This window comes from Hippichthys cyanospilos, chromosome 12, assembly GCF_059441005.1.
Source record: "Hippichthys cyanospilos isolate Australia breed blue-spotted pipefish chromosome 12, RoL_Hcya_1.0, whole genome shotgun sequence".
Taxonomy (NCBI): domain Eukaryota; kingdom Metazoa; phylum Chordata; class Actinopteri; order Syngnathiformes; family Syngnathidae; genus Hippichthys; species Hippichthys cyanospilos.
The window spans coordinates 577,549-595,825 of NC_142380.1; the positions used below are offsets into that span (position 1 = coordinate 577,549).

Here is an 18,277-nt window from a genome sequence, read left to right on the forward strand (position 1 = left end):
CCTTTCCCTATGCACTTGTGTCACAAAGGCGTTGCACTTGTAGTGCATACTATGGCCAGCAGAGGGTAATGCAATCCAAAGAATTCGCATAATACGTAGATTTAGTCACACAAAAGGGACACGTTTTTGTTTGATAATTTATACACTTGCTATAACGTGACAAATATTTGTTTGTCAACAGTGTCGAAAGACTTTGCTGCTATTTGGTTCTACTCAAACGAAATAACCATATATTTATATTCTGAGGATAAGCGGCTGCGGAAACCGGATGGACGGATTCATTCATTCGCGCGTGCACGCGCGCGGTTTTCTGAATGGTCACTGGAGGGCGCCGTGCTCCTTTCTTGCGGTCCAAATCGGAGCTTTGTAAAGGGGGGAGTTTTGATGAGGATGATGATGGGGATGGGGGGTGATGATGGAGCGTGGTGGGAGGGAGCCTGCCGACGAAGAGGAGTTGGGGTGGTGGGGGGGGGGCAACCGCTGAGAGTGAGAGCAAGCTCGCTCGCCGCTCAAACGCCAGCAGGGCTCTGCGAGGAACGGACGAGCGTGAACGCGACATTGTAAAGTGCACGCGGACGAGCAAGAGGAGGATTTCTTCCCTTGTTTTCAATTCTTAAACATTAACGCCAATCGGTCAGTCTCGCGCGGCCTCTGATGAGTGGGATCCGGCGGGAGGTGACGGAGGCGCGCGCGGCGGCGGCGGCGGCGGCGGGGGGCGACGACGTGCACGCGCGCGGCTGAAAGCATCATGAAGCAGCCTTTGTGGATCCTAACTTTGCTCGTCACTTTGCCGGCAGGTGAGCGCGTGCACGCGCACAGTCACTCAAACTTGTCTTTCCGCCTGCTGCTTTGCTTCTTTTCTTGTTCTTCATCACGTGGCGCGTGGCACTTTTCAAGTCAACTACTTTGGCTCCCTCCGGTGTCATTTGAAGTGTGCAATGCAGTGTGCGTGCGTGCGTGCGTGCGCGCGTACCTGCTTGGCCACCTGCGTCCGCGCCCCCCCGCCGGCCGCCATCGCGGTGGTCGCAGACGCTGATGTGCGCTGACAGCTCGGAGACACCGTTGTCTCCTTCACACGATGAGGCCCGAGCTCGGAAGCGTTGCATTGTGGGACACGACGAAGCCCTTTCGCATTGACGTGCATGCGTGAAAGATAAGGTCGCGGAGTCCAGACGTTAACCTGGAGATAATATCAGAGGCGCAAGAGTAGCCCCGTCAACCAAACTTGATTTTTTTGCTTTTGTTTAGTCCTGCAGTCGACTTGTTTTCCAAGTTTTTTTTTTTTTTTTTTTTTGCGACACACCTGAGCCAAATGAATCGCGATCGTGATGAAGCTCCCGCGGAGCTCGTCGATGAGCCAATCATTTGAATCAGGTGTGTTGCAAAGAAAAAATAGGGAAACATGACGGACGCGGGCCCTTGTGGACTGGAGTATGACGGTTCAGGATTAAGAGGTAACGGTCTCACATCGGTGGTTGGTGCACCCTTTGGGTGTCAAATTGAGCCCATGCCAGGCTCATTTACTGTCATTCAAAATTTGAAAAAATGGTCAATTATGGACATATTGAAAAGCCTGTGTTTTAATGTGCATTTGCCCCAATTTTTTGCATGAATCCTTTTAATGGCAAGTGGTGACCGTGGTGCGATAGAGATGCTTATGTTGGGGCCCCAAAACCACCGGGGGGCGCTAGCGGACAACTTCTGTCATTTGCAAGCCTTTCAATGATTTCACTGACTGGCTTAGCCTGACTCCCATCATGCAAGGTTCTTGCTATGCATTGTGACGCTTGTAGTTGACAAAAGGCTTCCATCCGAGAACTAAATGTTGCAGGGAAGCTTTTATTTTGCTGCAGGGAAGCGTTTTAGTTCATGCATCGGCATATTCCCATCTGCGGCGCTAAATAGCTGTTAAAAAAATGACGTTCCCCACGATACACTTCTTTGAAACAAAACGGGCTTGGAAGACAGACGTGTACATTCACATATGTGCGGTTAGCCACAGCCGATACTTGGTTCGTTCTCGGCGGCCCGCCATCAGAGCGATCTTTGCAACTTTTTCCCATCGCGTGAAAGGCGGAGTCGAAAGGCCGGAATCCGCCGACTTGGGTTTGATTTCGAAAGGCGTCGGAGTGATGGAGGAGAAGCATGTCAAGGAAAAAGAGGCAAAGAAAGCCCGCTCGCTCTGGCTTTCAAGTATTTCTGCCGGCCGCTCCTCACTCTGAATGGGCGGCCCGCACGAAAATCCATCGGGGCGCGGATCTTGACCAATAACAACCGGTAGCGCTCGTTCAATCGATCGCGCCCTTCTCCCAAAGATGGCAATCTCTGACAGTGAGCGAGGGGAAAATGTGCTGCGCTTTAAAGAAACACGCACCTTATGTTGTTTCAAGTCATTGGGCGGCAGCCACTTTCCGAAGCTCCTTTCCCCCCGAAACCTGACAAATAAATCCATCGGAAATAAGTGCCGAGGATTGAATTCTCCTCGGGAAAAATATGTCTCCGGGATTGACCGAGTTGAGTGCGGAGGTACGTATCAATAATGGGTGCGGGACCAGATATCTGCATTTGTATCAAGTATGGACACGGGGCCGGTATCCAGTTTTCCCATTGACTTTTTCGCATTAAGCGTATGCCGCTTTTGCTATTCAATTATTTTGACTCGGTGACACCTTCAGTTCCAAAGGTTTGCGCTCGGTGTTAAAGAGAAAAGTTTTTTTCCAAAAAATGCCTGACTAAAAATCGGGAGATAATTGCACGGTCACGTACGGCGTCAGGATCGGAGATAACGTCGGCACCCGCGCCGCCCGCCTCGCGATGGCCGCCATTTGAAACGCCAGCTGGCGGCGGCGCGGGTGGCGACCAATCCCGCCGTTCGCCCTATCTAATCGCCGTCATCCGTCGGCGTCGGCGGGGGAAGCGGGACATTTCCGGCGCCGACCGATGAAAGCGTCTGCTAGCCGCGGCCACTTCAATTACAGATAAGGAAAATGCGTCGGCGAGTGACTGCGAGGTGCTAAAATGTTCAGCGGCGGCCCAGCGGAGATTAGCCGCCATCGATTCGATACGAAGGCGTTTTTTCCGTTGAGAGGTCCCCTGGGCGGAAATGCCATCATATGCCGCTTTAGATGAGGTTTAATTAGGGCGGTCAAGCGTAATGCGACGTGTCCGCAGATAAAAGTCTTAAAAAGTCGAAACGGAACTTTTGACGGCGGATCCCTCGGCGATCAAAGCCGAAACGGTCGGCTTTCAAGTCCGAATCATACATTTGGATCCCGTTAATAATGGATGACGGCTTGTAAGGGACAAGCGCGTGTCATAAATTGATAAAAGAGCGCCAAAGGATTTTCCGTATGCATACTGGACTTTACGTATTTTCACACGTTGGATCCCGGATACTTAAGTATGGATGTAATGCTCAAGTATCTGGGAATTAATGTCCTTAATGGACTCGAGTCTGGATGTAATACTTGAGTGTCTGGGCTTCCAAAAGGTGAAAATGCGCCCCTGGCGTTAAAGCAGTTAATGCGCAACGGTACCAGATCTTCTCAAATCGTACATCATTACCCTAACAACATACATAATTGCGTATGTGATTGGAACGTATTCTCGCGGTAATGAAACCATCGCTGCTCGCGTGAAAGCCTTTTCAGGAGCCATACTGGACTTGAACCCGCTCAATGGGCAGTGTGCTTGCTTGCTTGCTTGCTTTCTTTCTTTCTTTCTTTCTTTCTTTCCTTCTTTCTTTCAGCGTGCTGTTTACCTTGTGCCCGTTTGTAAATAAAGTTAGCGCCAGAAAGAGCGCGCAGCTGGCAGCTTAGGGATATTTAAGTGCGCCGTAGAAGAAGTGTCAGGATGTTGAGAGGGGGCAGGTTGGGGGATTGAGAGAGCGAGAGAGAGAAAAAAAAAAGATCATTTCTTTGCTCTTCTTTTAAATAACTGTGTTTCTATAGCAACCGGCCGCCGGAGGAGGAGAGAGGGGAAAGTGGGGGTGTACCAGCGGGAGAGAGAGCCAGACGGCGTTACCGTAGCAACAGAGGAAGAGGGCGAATAAAGAAAGTTTGAAGGGAAGGGAAAAAATACGAGGGCGTGAAAGAAAAAAAAAAAAGACTTAGGGAAGAAGGAGCGCAGTAAAAATTAATTAAACGGTCCGGAGTTAATTGAAAATGTAACGAGTTAGTCGGAACATGCGAGTGTCAGGACCGCGGCGACGGCCGTCGAGCGTCAAATCGTCAAAGAAGCCGTCAATCCTTTCAAAGTCCATCTAACGAGCTTGACCGCGGCCCGCCCGCTGACGGGGTGCCGTCGCGCCGTCCTTAGCGTAGCGTCGTAGCTGCCGGAATGACGATTGGGGCCGTGTTTTGGATGAGGCGTCTCAGGGACCTCTTTTGGAATTGGCCTTTTCCCAGGACCCCCAAACAGTTGCGCAAACGAAACCAAACGCAATCATTGCAAAAGTATTAGATTACATCTGAAAAAGTAAGGATTTCTTTCAGGGACCCCCTGCAGTACTTTGACAACCGGCGATAGTCACGCCAAGCTGGAGAAAAGGTTTTCTGCACAGCAGTGACTTTGCCACATATGTTTACATGTCTATTTTTCGTAGCGCGGCAAACATCTCAACAGTCCTTCTTTTCGATCAAACAAAAACAGCGTTTTTCACATGCATGTCTACAAACGCATTACAACAGTGCGGGATCGGCCTATATTAAGGGGAGCGCTGGCCGCCAGTGTCATCAATCCAGTCATTGATATATATATATATATTTGTATTGCTCAGAATTCTCGTCTCTGGCGCACGACTTAAGTATTGGACATGACGAGCGTTCTCATCCACGGCACTGAAAGCGTCAAGCCGCCTGGAAAATGCCGCTCCGGCCTTTTCTTTGCCGTTTTTAGTCTTAGCGCGGGACCTCATTTGAGCTCGGCGCCGAGTGGGCGACGGGAGGAGGGGGGATGGATCGGGGCTCTCCCGGCTCAGACGGCCGGCGGCCAGTTCCTCGCCGGGCTCCTCGCCCTTTGGAAAAATCCCCAAAGGTCGAAATCTCCCTTCGTCTCCGTCTTCAAGGCGGAGAGAAGATCGCCGGTAGATCCCGTTGCTGCGGGAATAGCCGGCCGTTGCCGACGAGTCGTTTCGAGAAGATCCCGACTCCCGATGAACGCGTCACGGTCGAGAAAAGCCCGCTTTCTGATCGGCGGCGAGAAGAAGCGGTCGGCTTTGACAATGTGAGCCAAGAGTCTTTGAAAGGTCTTTGAAAGGCTTTCCCCTTGGCTTCGTCCGCAACGTTGTCCTCAACTTTTCCACCTGCGTGGAGAAATCCGCCGCGTTTGCGGACTCGCCAGCGCGTGGGGGAACAAAAGATTTCCCGGCTATTCCCGCCGCCGCCGCCGCCGCTTAATCCCCGGTAATTAGTCTTGTTGTTTGGCGAGGAATATCCTTCTCCGTGCCGCTTCTCGCCCGGGTGAGTCGCGAGATAAAAGCGCGGCAAAAAAAAGAAAAAAGAAAGTCACCCGGCATCCTCTTCCGCCTTGTAAACACTCTTCGCCTCTTTCTGAAGCGCACTTACGTGACACGTGCTCATTAATCATTTCTGTTTGCCGCACTCCAGCTCGCCAGGCTAATTATTTTCCGGCAGGAACGGCCATTAGAATTTCTACCGCATGAATTCGTTTTTTTTTTCTCTCCCCGCGCTCGCTCAGACATAAAACGGCAAATCGTTTTTCTTCCCGGATTTTTTTACGGCGGGATAATGAGACGCGCGCGCGTACGGTGCGGCGCGGCGGCGGGGTGCACCCGCGCGGGACATCTGTCTATTTTAAGCCATAGCTGCCGGCCAGCCAAGCGCCGGCCTGTTTTACACGGATAGCAAATAGCTATTAGGCCTAACTGCCAGCCAGTTAGCCGGCGGCCATCTGCCGCACGCCGCTATTATGCGGCGGCAAATACACTCGTTATGAGCGCGCCGCGCGTTAACGACCCGACGCGGCGCTAAATACGAGAAGGGAGGATTTTGGGGGGCCGATGACACGGCAGACGGGTTCGGAGTATTTGCGGGAGGAAAATTGTCCTAATCATTTGAATCGGGTGCGTTTGAGGAAGAAGGAATCAAAACATGCGAAATATTGGCCCTCCAGGAATGGACACCTGTGATCAAGAGCTCAAGACAACGTTAGGACACACACTTATGGTTTGAGATTGTTTTAGGCTTTCAAATCAAGCTTTTAATCTAGGACGTAGATGTCAAAATCCAGTCCTCCTGGGCTTGCAAATCAGATTTTGAAGCCTGGGTCGCAAATGTAAAACAGGAGTTCAACGACAGGGTCAAGGTATCAATTTGGCGTTTGAATCAAGGGTTTGGATAAGATTTCATGGTTTGAAATCTGGATTAGGCTTTGAAAGAAAGGTTTTAGGCCTGGAAACGAGGGTTTTGAAGGTGACCGCGGAGGCGTCGCTTCTTCCTGCAGTCCGTTTTGAGCCGGCGGCCGTTTTCCTCCGTCACAATGCGGCAACGCCGCCGCGTCGCCAAGCCTGTTTGCCGACGACTAATTAGCAGCTTGTGATAAGCTTTGCCAGCCGCCGCTTATCTCAATTCCGTGTCATTGTCTTTCTGCGCTCTCACACGCACGCAGATCGGCCCCACCGCCGCCGCCGCCGCCATCCCGGAAGCCAGCCGCGTTTGGCGCCGGTGATAATGGCACAGATTGCACGCATCGACTCGGGAGATCGTCGGTCGGGGAGGACGCGGCGGCGGATACTCTTGAGGCTCGGCTTCAAAAGTTCCGAGTCTGGGTTAGGCTTCCCCATCGGCTTGGGGGATCCCCAGTTAGGGGTCGGCCTCGGAAAACGAGCTTTCGAGTCCGGCGCTTTGGCTTTCGGGGCGGGGTTTCAAATTAGGGGTTTCTTTGTTTCAAATTAGGGTTTGATCAAAAAAAAATCAAAAAGGCTCAGGGTTCTAAATTGGGATTTCAAACGAGGGCTAAACTTTCAAGCGAGGGATGGCATCCTAACCCTTAGGTAAGGCTTTGAAAACGAGCTTTGCAAAGGAGGGTTAAGGTTGAAACTTGGGATTTGAAGCCACCATCGGGGTGTCTTCGGAGAGACAGCGGCACTCCTTGTTTAGGCCTTCTTGATGGGTTCGGATAGCGGCCCAAGGTTCGAATTTCAAGGTAGGTTTTGAAGGCGTTCGTGGGCCGGACCGGCTCGCGATGCGAGGAAAACCCTTTTTTTTTTTTCCTGCGCGCGTTTGGGTCTGGCTCGGATTCCTGCGTTACCATGACGACGGCACGCTTCCCTCATCTCTCCTTTGTCGCTGTCACCATGGCAACGTGTCTCTTTGCCTGCCCGCTACCTGTTTGCCTCTCTTTGTCCTCTCTCCTTTTTTTTCCCCTTTGTGTCCCTCGGTTTTTCATTTTCCTGTCTTGCCGCCATGTTTGTCTGCCCCCCCCCCCCTCCCCCCCTCCATAGTCATTTGTCGATTTGCAAGCAAATTAGTTTTTGTTTTTTACTACCGGGAGGGATTTAGGTAATTTTTACAGATGGCAGCTGTTGCCATGGCGACGCAAGTTTAGGATTTGCCGTGCGTGGCGAGGGATGAATGGCGGGGATTGAAAAGAGAGAGGCAAGGAGCTTGTCAAGTGGAGAGTGGCGCTCCCATTTGTCTTTTGTGCCAAAATGCAGACGGGAGACTTTTTGAAAGCGAGACAAACAACTCTGAGATGATCTTTTTCGAGAAAGAAAGAAAGAAAAGCTGCCTTCTTGTAAAACAATGCTTTTTCGTTTCATGCTGTCACTCGCGCAACGAAGAATGCTTTACGGCCGGTTTGTATTTTGAAGTAAACACGCGACGAAATCCCAATGTATTCAACGTCAGCCGCGAGACGGCTTTTGGGGTTATTCCGTCGTATGAACATTTACGAAAAGTGATGGTCAAGGCTTTTAATTTGACGTGTTACTCAATGTCGCGTGCTTCACTGCGTGCATTAGCCTGCCTACCTACTTTCATCCATGACGACCGAGCCTGAGCAGAACAAACCTTGTTTTTTCCTTTCTGAAAAGTGGCTCCAAGACGTGCCATGATTTGAAGCACATTTTAATGCGGTGCAGGATTTTCCGCTCATATCCTCAGCTCATTTTCAGTCATTCCTTAATTTAGTTGAAATATTTTTCGGATGTCTGAACCGGTCAAAAACTGCATCATCATATGAGGTCATATTCATGGGGGATTGACATACCTGTGAAGTCCATGCCAAGGCCTCTAAAATGAGGTATGACACAATGCGATTTGTTTAAAACACACACACACACAAACCACAGTGACGCATTCATAACTGTGGGAAAGCAGACAACTCGGCATAGACTGTACCGTAATGAATAGGCTGGTAAATTTTCAGCTGTCGGGACTCGTGGCAGTTTGTACGAAGTAGAAGTTTTGTGGGGGATGTGATGTCAGGCGGGACGAGTGTCAGGGTGGGAGGGCGGGAGCGGGGCGCATGTTTGCGGGGCGGGGGGTTTCATTTGGGTCTCGCGAGCAAACGCCGAGGCGGCGGGAATGTTAAGCGCTCCCATGTCCAACACCAAGCGGCTCCTCAAAGGTCACGCTCGACAGTTGACGTGGCGACAAATCAAACGCGGTGACGTTGGACCTTCGCCCTTTTCCTTTCTGCTTCCTGTCATTTCCCGATCTCCGCCAATGGGCGAGGGGGCGGAGCTTCCTTCCATCCCACCCTCTGAGCATTTACTGTATGAAAGAGTTCTACCGGTCAGTTTTTTATCACGGGTAAAATCATCTTTAAAAACGACATTTATCAGTATAGAATATACTTATTGGTTATTGACAATAGTCATTTATCGAACGAAGTATATGATGAATTTTTGTGTTCAAAAATAGGATGATTCAAAGGCAGAATTTACGCTAAAAAATGTATTTGTTTGTCTAACGAAGCAACCGGTCGATTTATTGATAAGCAAAACGCTATATTTCATCATTTTAATCTGAAAAAACGTCATGAAAATGCTCTTTTGTCTTGGTGGGCGCATCGCCCCCCTCCCGCTCGTCTTCCTCTCCCGCCTTAATGAAATGTAAAATGTGACATTTTGTCAAGCGCGGAGCGGGGGCGTCCGTCGGAGGCCGAGGATCCGCCGCGGGCGGGCCCGCCCCGACCCTCGGCCTCCTCGCCCAAGTCTTATTCCTTGCAGATGTCGTATGACAACTACGACGGAGGTGGAGCCCTCATCGCTCCTGTCCTGGACTGGCGTTTGAATAGAGACACAATTAGGATACTAATTGTCACACACGCGCACGCGTGGGCAACTCTTCCGCCGGCGAGGCGAGGTTTGGCTTGGCTTGTTTTTCTCACTGAAGATTTTTACAGGCAACTGAAAAATTCATCAAATTGTAAACGTGGCAGGACTTTGAAAGCCTCGTGCGTACGCCTGAGTGTGTGTACTGTGTATGTGCGTGCGTGTTGCGATGCAGCTTTTCTGTGTCACTCTTAAACCTCCCGGGGGCAGCGGTCCACACTCACGTGCACGCATATTATATTTCCTCCCGCGCGCATCCCATGCATACGCACCCGCAGACGACAACGCACAATAACGCACGCAATGCTGCGCATACATTTCATGGCAAGCCGGCACATTTGCCTGCGTGAAAAAGACAAATTTGTGCTACTTGTCAAAAACTGGTGTGTGCGTGCGTGCCTGCGTGCGTGCGTGCGTGTGTTTGTGTTGTCACGCGGAGGAGCAGAGGTTGACCTCAGGCTAGCACAGCTAATTAAAAACTGTTCCAGAGAGAACCAGGGAAGGAAAGCGAGTGGGAGGTGATGAAAAACAGACCGAGAGATCAGTAGTTTGTGCATGGATGGATCTGTGTGTGTGTGTGTGTGTATTAAGTGACTGGGGTGCCACTGTCAGATTTGCTGATTGCTCCCTAATAGGTATTTTCTCTTCAATTGATTGCTTTTTCCCTTGGTTGTTTTTTATTGCCTTGTCTGTGTGGTTTTGAGTTTCTATCCAATCGGGTTTGCGCTACGCTACGGGGAAACAAAAATCAAACAAATATGCGGCTTTTTTTTCTATTGCTCTTTAATAGTCTTTTCTGTTCCGACCATTCAGCCCGTCTCGGTTGTCTTGCGCGACTTTGGAATTGAACTTTCATCCAATGAAATTTGGGCCCGGTGTGTTGGCGGGTAAGAAGAAAGTCTCGTTAGCGGCATCGCTACTCCATTGATTTTTAAGTTTGCGGACCGCCGACTTGCTAATGCTATCGCTGGCCGTTAGCGGCACAAGCTAACCTTTGTTATTTATGATTGTCTTCTTAAAACCCGGAGTCTTTTAACCTGTATAAATTGAATCAACAAAAAGCAGCGTTTTGGCTTCATGTATGGATATTTTAAAAGTGTGTTTATCTACTGAGCAGAACGTGTAGCTTTTGTATTTAATTGTTTTAATAAAAATCGGCTCGATAACATGGCTTGCCTGTGAAAAGGCATTGAAGCAGAAAGCTGTGGCTGCGCCGCGCTGCGCCGCGCTGCGCAGGGTGTGATGAAACCTCCAGTAACATTCAAAATCGATAGCAAGTGTTGTTGCACGCGGAGAGCTGCAGGATGCCGGCCGGCCGCCACGCTCGACTTTTCTACTCGTATTGCTCAACAGCGGCCTCAATTAGTTGCCATTAACACTTCTGACCAGAAAAGAGGGTTCTCGCGGTGTCATATTTCATCATAATATTTTGCCATTAACATCACATGCGGAAAGTCGGACAAATGATTGGAGTGCGTTTTAGTATTGCATGAAGTCAATAGTGGAGTGAGAAAAGTTGTGAAAGTGCCAAGCGGAGCGTGAAGATGAGCCAAAGCGCCAACAGGCCACAGACACAGCGAGCGAGCGAGCGAGCGAGCGAGCGAGCGAGCGGGGCCGGGAAACACTTTTGAAAAGTACATCCCTTACTTTTATTATTTTATATCCTGTCATTGCAAGGTTTTTTTTTGGTGTTTATTTTTGCCGGAGGACACACAAGAAGCATGCAGGACCTTCATGTTTTATTAACGGCGCCGCAAATAAACAATCGATGTCTCCTTTTTTATAATTTATCGCCGGCTTTAAATATTTCACCGTCAACAAGCCAATTAGCTTCACATGTATGTCAGGGTTTTGAGAGAGGGCTGGCGGGGACTTGAGATCTCAGATTGAAGTTTGATCTGCTCCTTGTCCCACTTTCACTGAGTAAGCCCCCCCTCCACCCCCAGGAGAAGGAAGGCGGGTGAGCTTGTGCGCATTTTTTTTTTTTTTTTGCGTGAGACGCGCAGCGAGGCAACCTCAAAGAGGCAAAACAGATAAACAGATGGATGGAAATAGTCAAAGTGACAGCTAGGAGGGGGTGGGGGCGGGGCAAAAGAGGATCTTCAGAGTAGGCTATCCTTTTGGGATTTTTTTTTTTTTTAATGACGCAAAGACGGTTTTTATCCATCCATCCATTATATGCAGCCTGTGATTCTCACTAGGGTCGCTGGGTTGCTGCTACCTATCCCAGTTGTGCGCGTGTGTGTGTATATGTATATATACTGTATATACTGTACTGTTCGGGTCCCCATACATCGGGAAAGGAGAGCTCGCGACGTATCTTTTAACTGTTGAGGTGCACCTGCTTTTAGCCTGGCCGCCTCTTTCCATTTTTCAGCTCCGAGAGCCGATACCAAAAATATACGTGGATCTTTGGGGGTGCGGTGGATGAAAGCCACGTCTACCGCTCAGAAGAACAGCTACTAATGCGTTCCCCGATTTCCATCCGAAGAACAAAAAGCGCTTCCGTCATCTCGCTCCAACAAGTGGCGCATTAGAAATCAATTCTCGGAACGCCGGCCGCGGCGGGCGGAATCAATCCGTTTCTTGGGCCCGCCGCAGCCGATTTGCATGCGCCGTCTCCCCCGCCGCAACCCGCCCCCCTTTGAAAATGTCCCTTTCCGTCCCCCTGCGCGGATTCTCGACATTCTCCTGTAGGCGGCGGCTGGCAAAAAGCCACTCGGCGGGCCAGAAAACATTCAACGTTGGCGGCGTTCCCCTCCGATGTCGGCGGAAGATAGCTCTGCTCTGCTCTGCTCTGCTCTGCTCTGCTCTGCTCTGCGGCGCTTTCCACCTCCGGTCTTGACGTGGACGGAGACGCTCGCTGCGCTTTATGTTCAACTCTGTACTGTAGCTTTTAGATGTGCCGCACGCCGTGCCCTTTCAAAGGAAGTCTTAGCTTTCCCGCTTGATGGCCGCTTCCGGAGTCACGCGTCCCTCATCTAATGCAACCTGCCGACCACTTTTAATTTTTTTAATCGTTCGTCGGGCGGCCCGCTTTTCATTTTCATGGTAACGTCGAAAATTGGGACCCTGCCCCGATCGGTGCATGTGAAATAAATATGAACAATGTCAAGCGTCAGCCAACGTCGGACGTTTGATAAATAAAACACATAGAAGGAAGACGTGAGACTCCAACTGTTTTTACCCGCGGGGAGAACGGACAGAGATGCGCATCGGCGAAGATCTCTTAGCGGTCTGATACTCATCCTGTTCCAGCCCTCTTTTTTTCATTAGGATTGGCCCTAGTTAGCCAATCGCTGCCCCGAAGGCTTACGTGGCGATCGGCTTGCGATAGTGGGGGATGTAGGCGCGCGTCCCCGCAGATTATTCGATTATTAAAACAAATGTTAGTTCCTGTTCTCGTCTTGATATTTTCCCCGCGCTCCCGTAATGAAGACTTTGTTATTCTTGCCAAATAGCGGTCCCTGGATTGACTGGTACCGGGCCGCATGGGCCGCACACAAAATAAGGATGTTTTGGAACCGATTTAGTTGATCCTTTAACAGTTAAAGAGGTGTGCTTTATTCCTGCCTTGTTTGGCTTAATCTTTGTTTTTCTTTTTGTTTTTCTTCATTCAACATTTCGGCCTCGATAGAATTTCTTCAGAAACGGCTAGATCAAAATGTTTTTGCAGGCCTTTGCTACTGCCTCTTTCCGTCTCTTCTGGAGGCTTCAATTGCATGCCCCATCGGGTTCGGGTCCGGGTCCGGGTCCGGGTCCGGCGATCGAAGTGGCCATTGGAGACCGGTACCTTTTTGTCCTCCCGGTTGAAGGCTTTTGTCGTTTTGGGTCATTTTTTTACTGCGCGACGAAGCTTCCCTTCGTTACTTTGGATGTGTTTTTCTGTATTTTCACGGACAAAACGTCTTTGTACACTTCCAGCCATCGTCTATCCTGAAACGCATGGCGAATTTGAATAGAGTTCGGCTTTCACGGTACCCCCTGTTATAATTTCGTATCAGTAAGGCAAAAACTCCACATGCAGTTTTTATGAATTTCAGCGGCGCGATTGTTTGACGGCAGCCTTTGGTCTCGCTGCAGACAATTTGCCATCCATCCACTTATCCCATCTCCTAACATTCCGCGTATGTCAGTCGGCTTCTTCTAAGTTTTGTTCTCCGAGCTTGTTTTTTTTTTTTTGGTTTCTTTTTTCATTTATTCCCTCTCCGCTGGAATCTCATCATCCGGTTCCGCCTGAGCGGAGCGCTCACATCGCCGATTCTTATTGAAGAGGAAGTAACGGCGCGGCGGTCGCTGCTGACTGAGCGCGGCGCTTATTTGGATAATGACTCATCTGCTCGCACGGCGGGCCAGGTCGCGCTCGCTCGCTCGCTCGCTCGCCCGCCCGCTCGCTCGCTCGGTGGATGTGGCTAATGATGGGGATGCCGCATTGTCTGGGAATGCGCGCGTGCGCGACGCAGGCTTTGACCGACGCTGCTTTCCCTCTTGAAATGGCCGGCGGCCCATGCCGCCTTGTCTCCACTTTGTGGATTCTTTCCGGACTGGTCCGTGTGTTTGTTTCAAGGCGGCGGCTTTATCGCAAATAGCGTGAGAAGCTTTCGCGCCAAACGTACATCCCCAGTGAGAATGACGTGAACTTTTTATTATTCTGAGTGCATTGTGGTCTAGTCATTATGACGATTGATTGTTTTTCGTACTGTAGTTATGACCCGTAACGTTGTGCCCGCTCATGCCGTGGATTTTTTGATACATTTTTGTGGGTTCTATCAAGTCGAGATGTCCGAAGGCGCCGTCGCATTTGACAATATGACAATGACAAGTACGTCGGCGGCGCCTTCGTGAACGCGTCCGCTCCAAACCGTTCCGGCTTGGTGGGTTATTTCTAGGGCTGTTCTTTTATCGAGCACTCAACATTTACAGCGTTCGACCGCTCGTGCGCCCAAAAGACAAGCGCGCACTCACGCGCGTGCTTTGCGCTCATTGGACGACGTTAACGCTATCAGACGTGTACAGTGTTCTCTAACGACATAGGAGAGGCAAGGTTGGGGGGTCGGGGCGTGCGCGCGCATGCACGTGTGCGCACTTAGCGCTCTTAAAAAGCAATTAAGAGCCGGCAGCAGTAGCAGATGAAGAAGAGGAGGAGGAGGAGGGAGAAGAGGTGAATTAAACATCAGCACCGCCAGATGGAAAGAAATCGGACGGGAAAGAAAGAGAGAGGATGAATAATTGAGAGCGTCGTAAAAAGAAAGAATGAAATAAAAGTGAAATAAGAGATGAGATGAAATGTAAGAAAGAGCAAGTCAATTACAGTCGAGGCTGCGGGGAGCGTGTGTGCGCGTGCAGTAGATGCACAAGATGTTTAGTATGTGCGTGTGCGCTTGGGCCCGTGGGCCTGCCTTGGTGTCTTTCAGTGTAGTACCTGCCCGCTCCTTGTGCAGTCCGCAAAGAAGACAAACATTGTCGGCTCCCGATTGGTTGCTACTATTGCGCAACAAAGGCCCCGCGTGAGTTCGTTGTGCTAAACTCCATTCATGCTTCTGTGTGTGTAGGCGTGTTTGTTAAATGCCCCTGGTTGAGTTTTGGGTTGTGAGCTGGGCGCGTGTGATTTGCAGTAAGCGCGCGGTTTGTTCGCCGTCTCCTCGGCGACTGGCGTCACGCTGCCGCGCCGCCGCCGCCGCCGCCGCCGCGCTGCGCCGGAAGGGAAATGACGCGCTGGCGAGGGGACGCTGGGAAAACAACAAACAACAAGAAAAAGCCACCGTGTGTGTGTCTGTGGATTTAGGTGTGTTTATGCCTTTGTGTGTGGATGTCTACAGTAGAGATGTACAGTACAGTAGAGATGTCTACCGCTTTTTTTTTTTTTTTCCCAGATCAATACCTTTGTAAATCAGATCAGCGAGCGCTTTTGCCTCACAGTTTTGAGGTTCTGGGTTCAATTCCGGCTCATCCTGGCCTCCCTGTTTGGGGGTTGCATGTTCTCCCCGTGCCTTTGTGAGTGTGAACAGTTGTTTGTCTCTGCGTGCCCTGCGATCGGCCTGTTTTTTGTACAGACTTAAAAATACCAGTGCCATAAATAGTAAAAAAAAAAAAAAAACACGCCTAGTGTATTTCACGGGGGTGGTCTAGAATGTAACCCCCTCGACGGGAGAGGGATTACTCTTATTTGTGGGTGGTGCGCGCGCGCGCGTGTGTAAGCAAATGCTTTTGTGTAGTATGAGCGCGTAGTACACGGAGTAATTGAGTGTGTAGTAAAACGTGTATTTGTGCAGTATGTATGGTTGTGTCATAAAATCAATAGGTCTCGAGGGCAATACTTTCTTCAATCGGTCATTTAAAGAAATCAATAGCGTTCTTGCTGTGACATCCAGATGGATGTTAGAATGCAATCGCATGGCGATTTTAACCGGCCGGCACAAAAAAAAAAACTATATTCTGTACACTTCATTGATACTTTCTTTAATTTGTCATCCAAGATCAAATCGATAGCGGGGGACGTTCGATACCACTTAATTTTCGCACCGATGCCACTAAGCGTATTCGTTTTTGACTTCTCAGTGAGAATCCCGTAGCGCTAATACGGTTCATTCACAGAATCCCGATGAACGCACGCTCCGCCCTTCCATAAAAATGTCCCAGATTGAAAAGAAAACAAAGCGCTAACAATCTGCAATGCGTTCACCCACATGACGGCCAACGCGGTTTTCGCCGCCGTCAGCTGACCCGATTCCCGTTTGGTGCGTCTGGGTTTGTTTCCTCGCTCCCCGGTGAGCGCGAGTCTCAACATTGAGCGGGCTCCAACAATGAGTCAGCGCCGCCGTCGCGCCAAACCGGCAAACGTGACTCACAAAGCTCGCCTTTACAATCAGCCGCATTCTGCCGATATCTGCTGATTTTGTGCGTTAACCTTAAATGTTGATATGCCATTTAAAAACCAGATCCGGGGACACCCTGAACCGGTTGCCGGCCAATCGCAGGGCGCGCAGAGACGAACAGTCATTCGCGCTTCCAATCACACCCCGGGACAATTTACTATGTCCAATCCAGCAGTCATGCATGTTTTTTGGAATCCGCGGCGCCGTATTCTTATTTACAAAAATTACCATAAAGGGGCGGGCTAGCACATGTGTGGAACTCCAGTCCTGGAGGGCCGGTATCCTGCAAGTTTTCAAACGCATTTCCCAGCTCCCGCAGCGCTTGTAAATAAGCCGATGATTAGAATCGAACATATTGCGGAGAGAAAAGCGGAAAACGTGCAAGGTACCGACCCTTGAGGACCGATGTTTGACACCTATGGGCGAGAGGGCGGACGTCAGTCGGGTGCCTATTGCAGCTAACGGCAGCTTGGGTCAGCTGAGGTTGTTTTCAATAAAAGAGGCAAGCAGGCTGAACCGCCGTCCGAGTCCGTCCTTGTTCACGCGCAGGAAGATTACTGAAAGGGAGGATCATGCAAACCTTACGATGTCTCCACCTGATTCAATGAAGAGTCGCGAGGTATCGAGCTGTGCGCGCACCCAAAGGTATTCCTTTTGCCTCCTTTGTTGATCGTGGTCTTTTGGCACCATCGACTCGGTTAAATACGGATGCTGAGCAACTTCGGATAGTTATGGTAAAAGGAACCCACGGTGCGGGAAATCTGAAACCCACTTAACGCGCAACAAATATATAACTTGCGGACGTGAACGCGAGAAAATATCAATGGTTTTGGAAGGTGAAACGACTTCTGTTTCGCCGCGGTTTTGACATTGTTGCCAAAGTGTCGGCGCGTCTTGTACACGGTAACGTTGAAAATACCAGAATTGGACCCCAAAGTCAAGGGTCCTATACACAGCTATGCCTTGTATTTGGGGAATGACGCAACTTCTTTTCAAATTCCGCAGTGAATCCAAAAAAGCAACGTCAACCAGAATACTATTTGTAATTCCATTGGCGGTAGTCATTATCCGCAACCGCGTGGTTAAACGTCTCTCTGCTTGGCCTACGTAAAAAGCTCGTTTCCATCATTCGTGTACACACACGCAGTCTTTATGTGGGCCCTGAACACACCGGCGAGCCGCCTCCCTCATGTCAATGAGCTTTACTGTGGCGTGGCTCCAGCGGCGGCGGCGGCGACTCTCAAGCCGAGCCGGTGTGGAAAACACAAGTATTTGTGCTCCGAGCCCTCTCGCACACTGCTTCATTGTTCTCGCACATGGCCAAATGAGTTGCGCGCTTTCTAGAAACGTCCGCAGGCTTCCGTCGCCGATGCCGCTAACTCGGAACAAAGTGGCGGAGCCGCGCCGAGGCCGAGGCCGAAGCCCATGCCGAAGCCCGAGCCCGAGCCCGAGCCCAAGCCCGAGCCCGAGCCCGAGCCGAGGCCGAAGCCGAGGCCGAAGCGTCCTCCTCCCGAGCGTTGTGGGAAACGAACGAGGAAGGCTGCAGTAAATAAGAGAGAGGAAATCGCAAGGGAATGCTGATGGTGGAGAATGCCGGCCGGCGAGCGTGCGCGCGTGCGTGTTTGCGGGGTGAGGCTTGTGTTGCGAGGAGGAGGACGAGGAGAGCGGCGCTGTATCCCGTAGGGTTAATTACATCTCTGTTCTCTGTCAGTACGATTCTCTCGTCTACAATCTGAGCCGCCGCCGCGGGCTGACGGAACACACGCACGCTCACACACATATCCCGGCCCTGTAATGCCCATAAATTAACTAAAAATGACGCTATGCTTCGACCTTGAATATTTGAATAAGAAGATCAAAGAATTTGTCTTTAATTGTATTGCGTATAATGAAATATCAAAAAAGCCATCGCATCGCTCAAAGGCAGTTTGACTTAACGACTAGAAATTCGCTGCAGTCCCGCCAAAATATTTCATTTGAAAGGGTCGCCATCTTTGCGGGATTTTTGAAAAAAAAAAAAAAATGAATGAAAACATAGGAAGTCTGCCATTTTGGTTGAAATCATATATCCTGAGGTCATGTTGTCCATTTCTGAGGGTCTGTT

The 18,277-nt window shown here is 50.2% G+C and overlaps 1 protein-coding gene across 5 annotated transcripts in view; it reads left to right on the top strand.

The window, feature by feature from the left end:
* The first annotated feature begins 475 nt into the window (after nt 1–475).
* The window catches only part of kirrel1b (kirre like nephrin family adhesion molecule 1b), a 33,685-nt gene continuing 15,883 nt past the window's right edge, over nt 476–18,277 (top strand). For 4 of the 5 annotated variants that reach the window (XM_088429069.1, XM_088429070.1, XM_088429071.1 and 1 more), the window contains exon 1: nt 13,478–15,083. In XM_088429069.1, the coding sequence (XP_088285195.1) occupies nt 14,864–15,083 (220 nt within the window). In that variant the 5' untranslated portion in view covers nt 13,478–14,863. Of the gene's footprint in view, nt 798–13,477; nt 15,084–18,277 lie in introns of those variants that run through there. The other variant, XM_088429074.1, reaches the window with a different exon arrangement.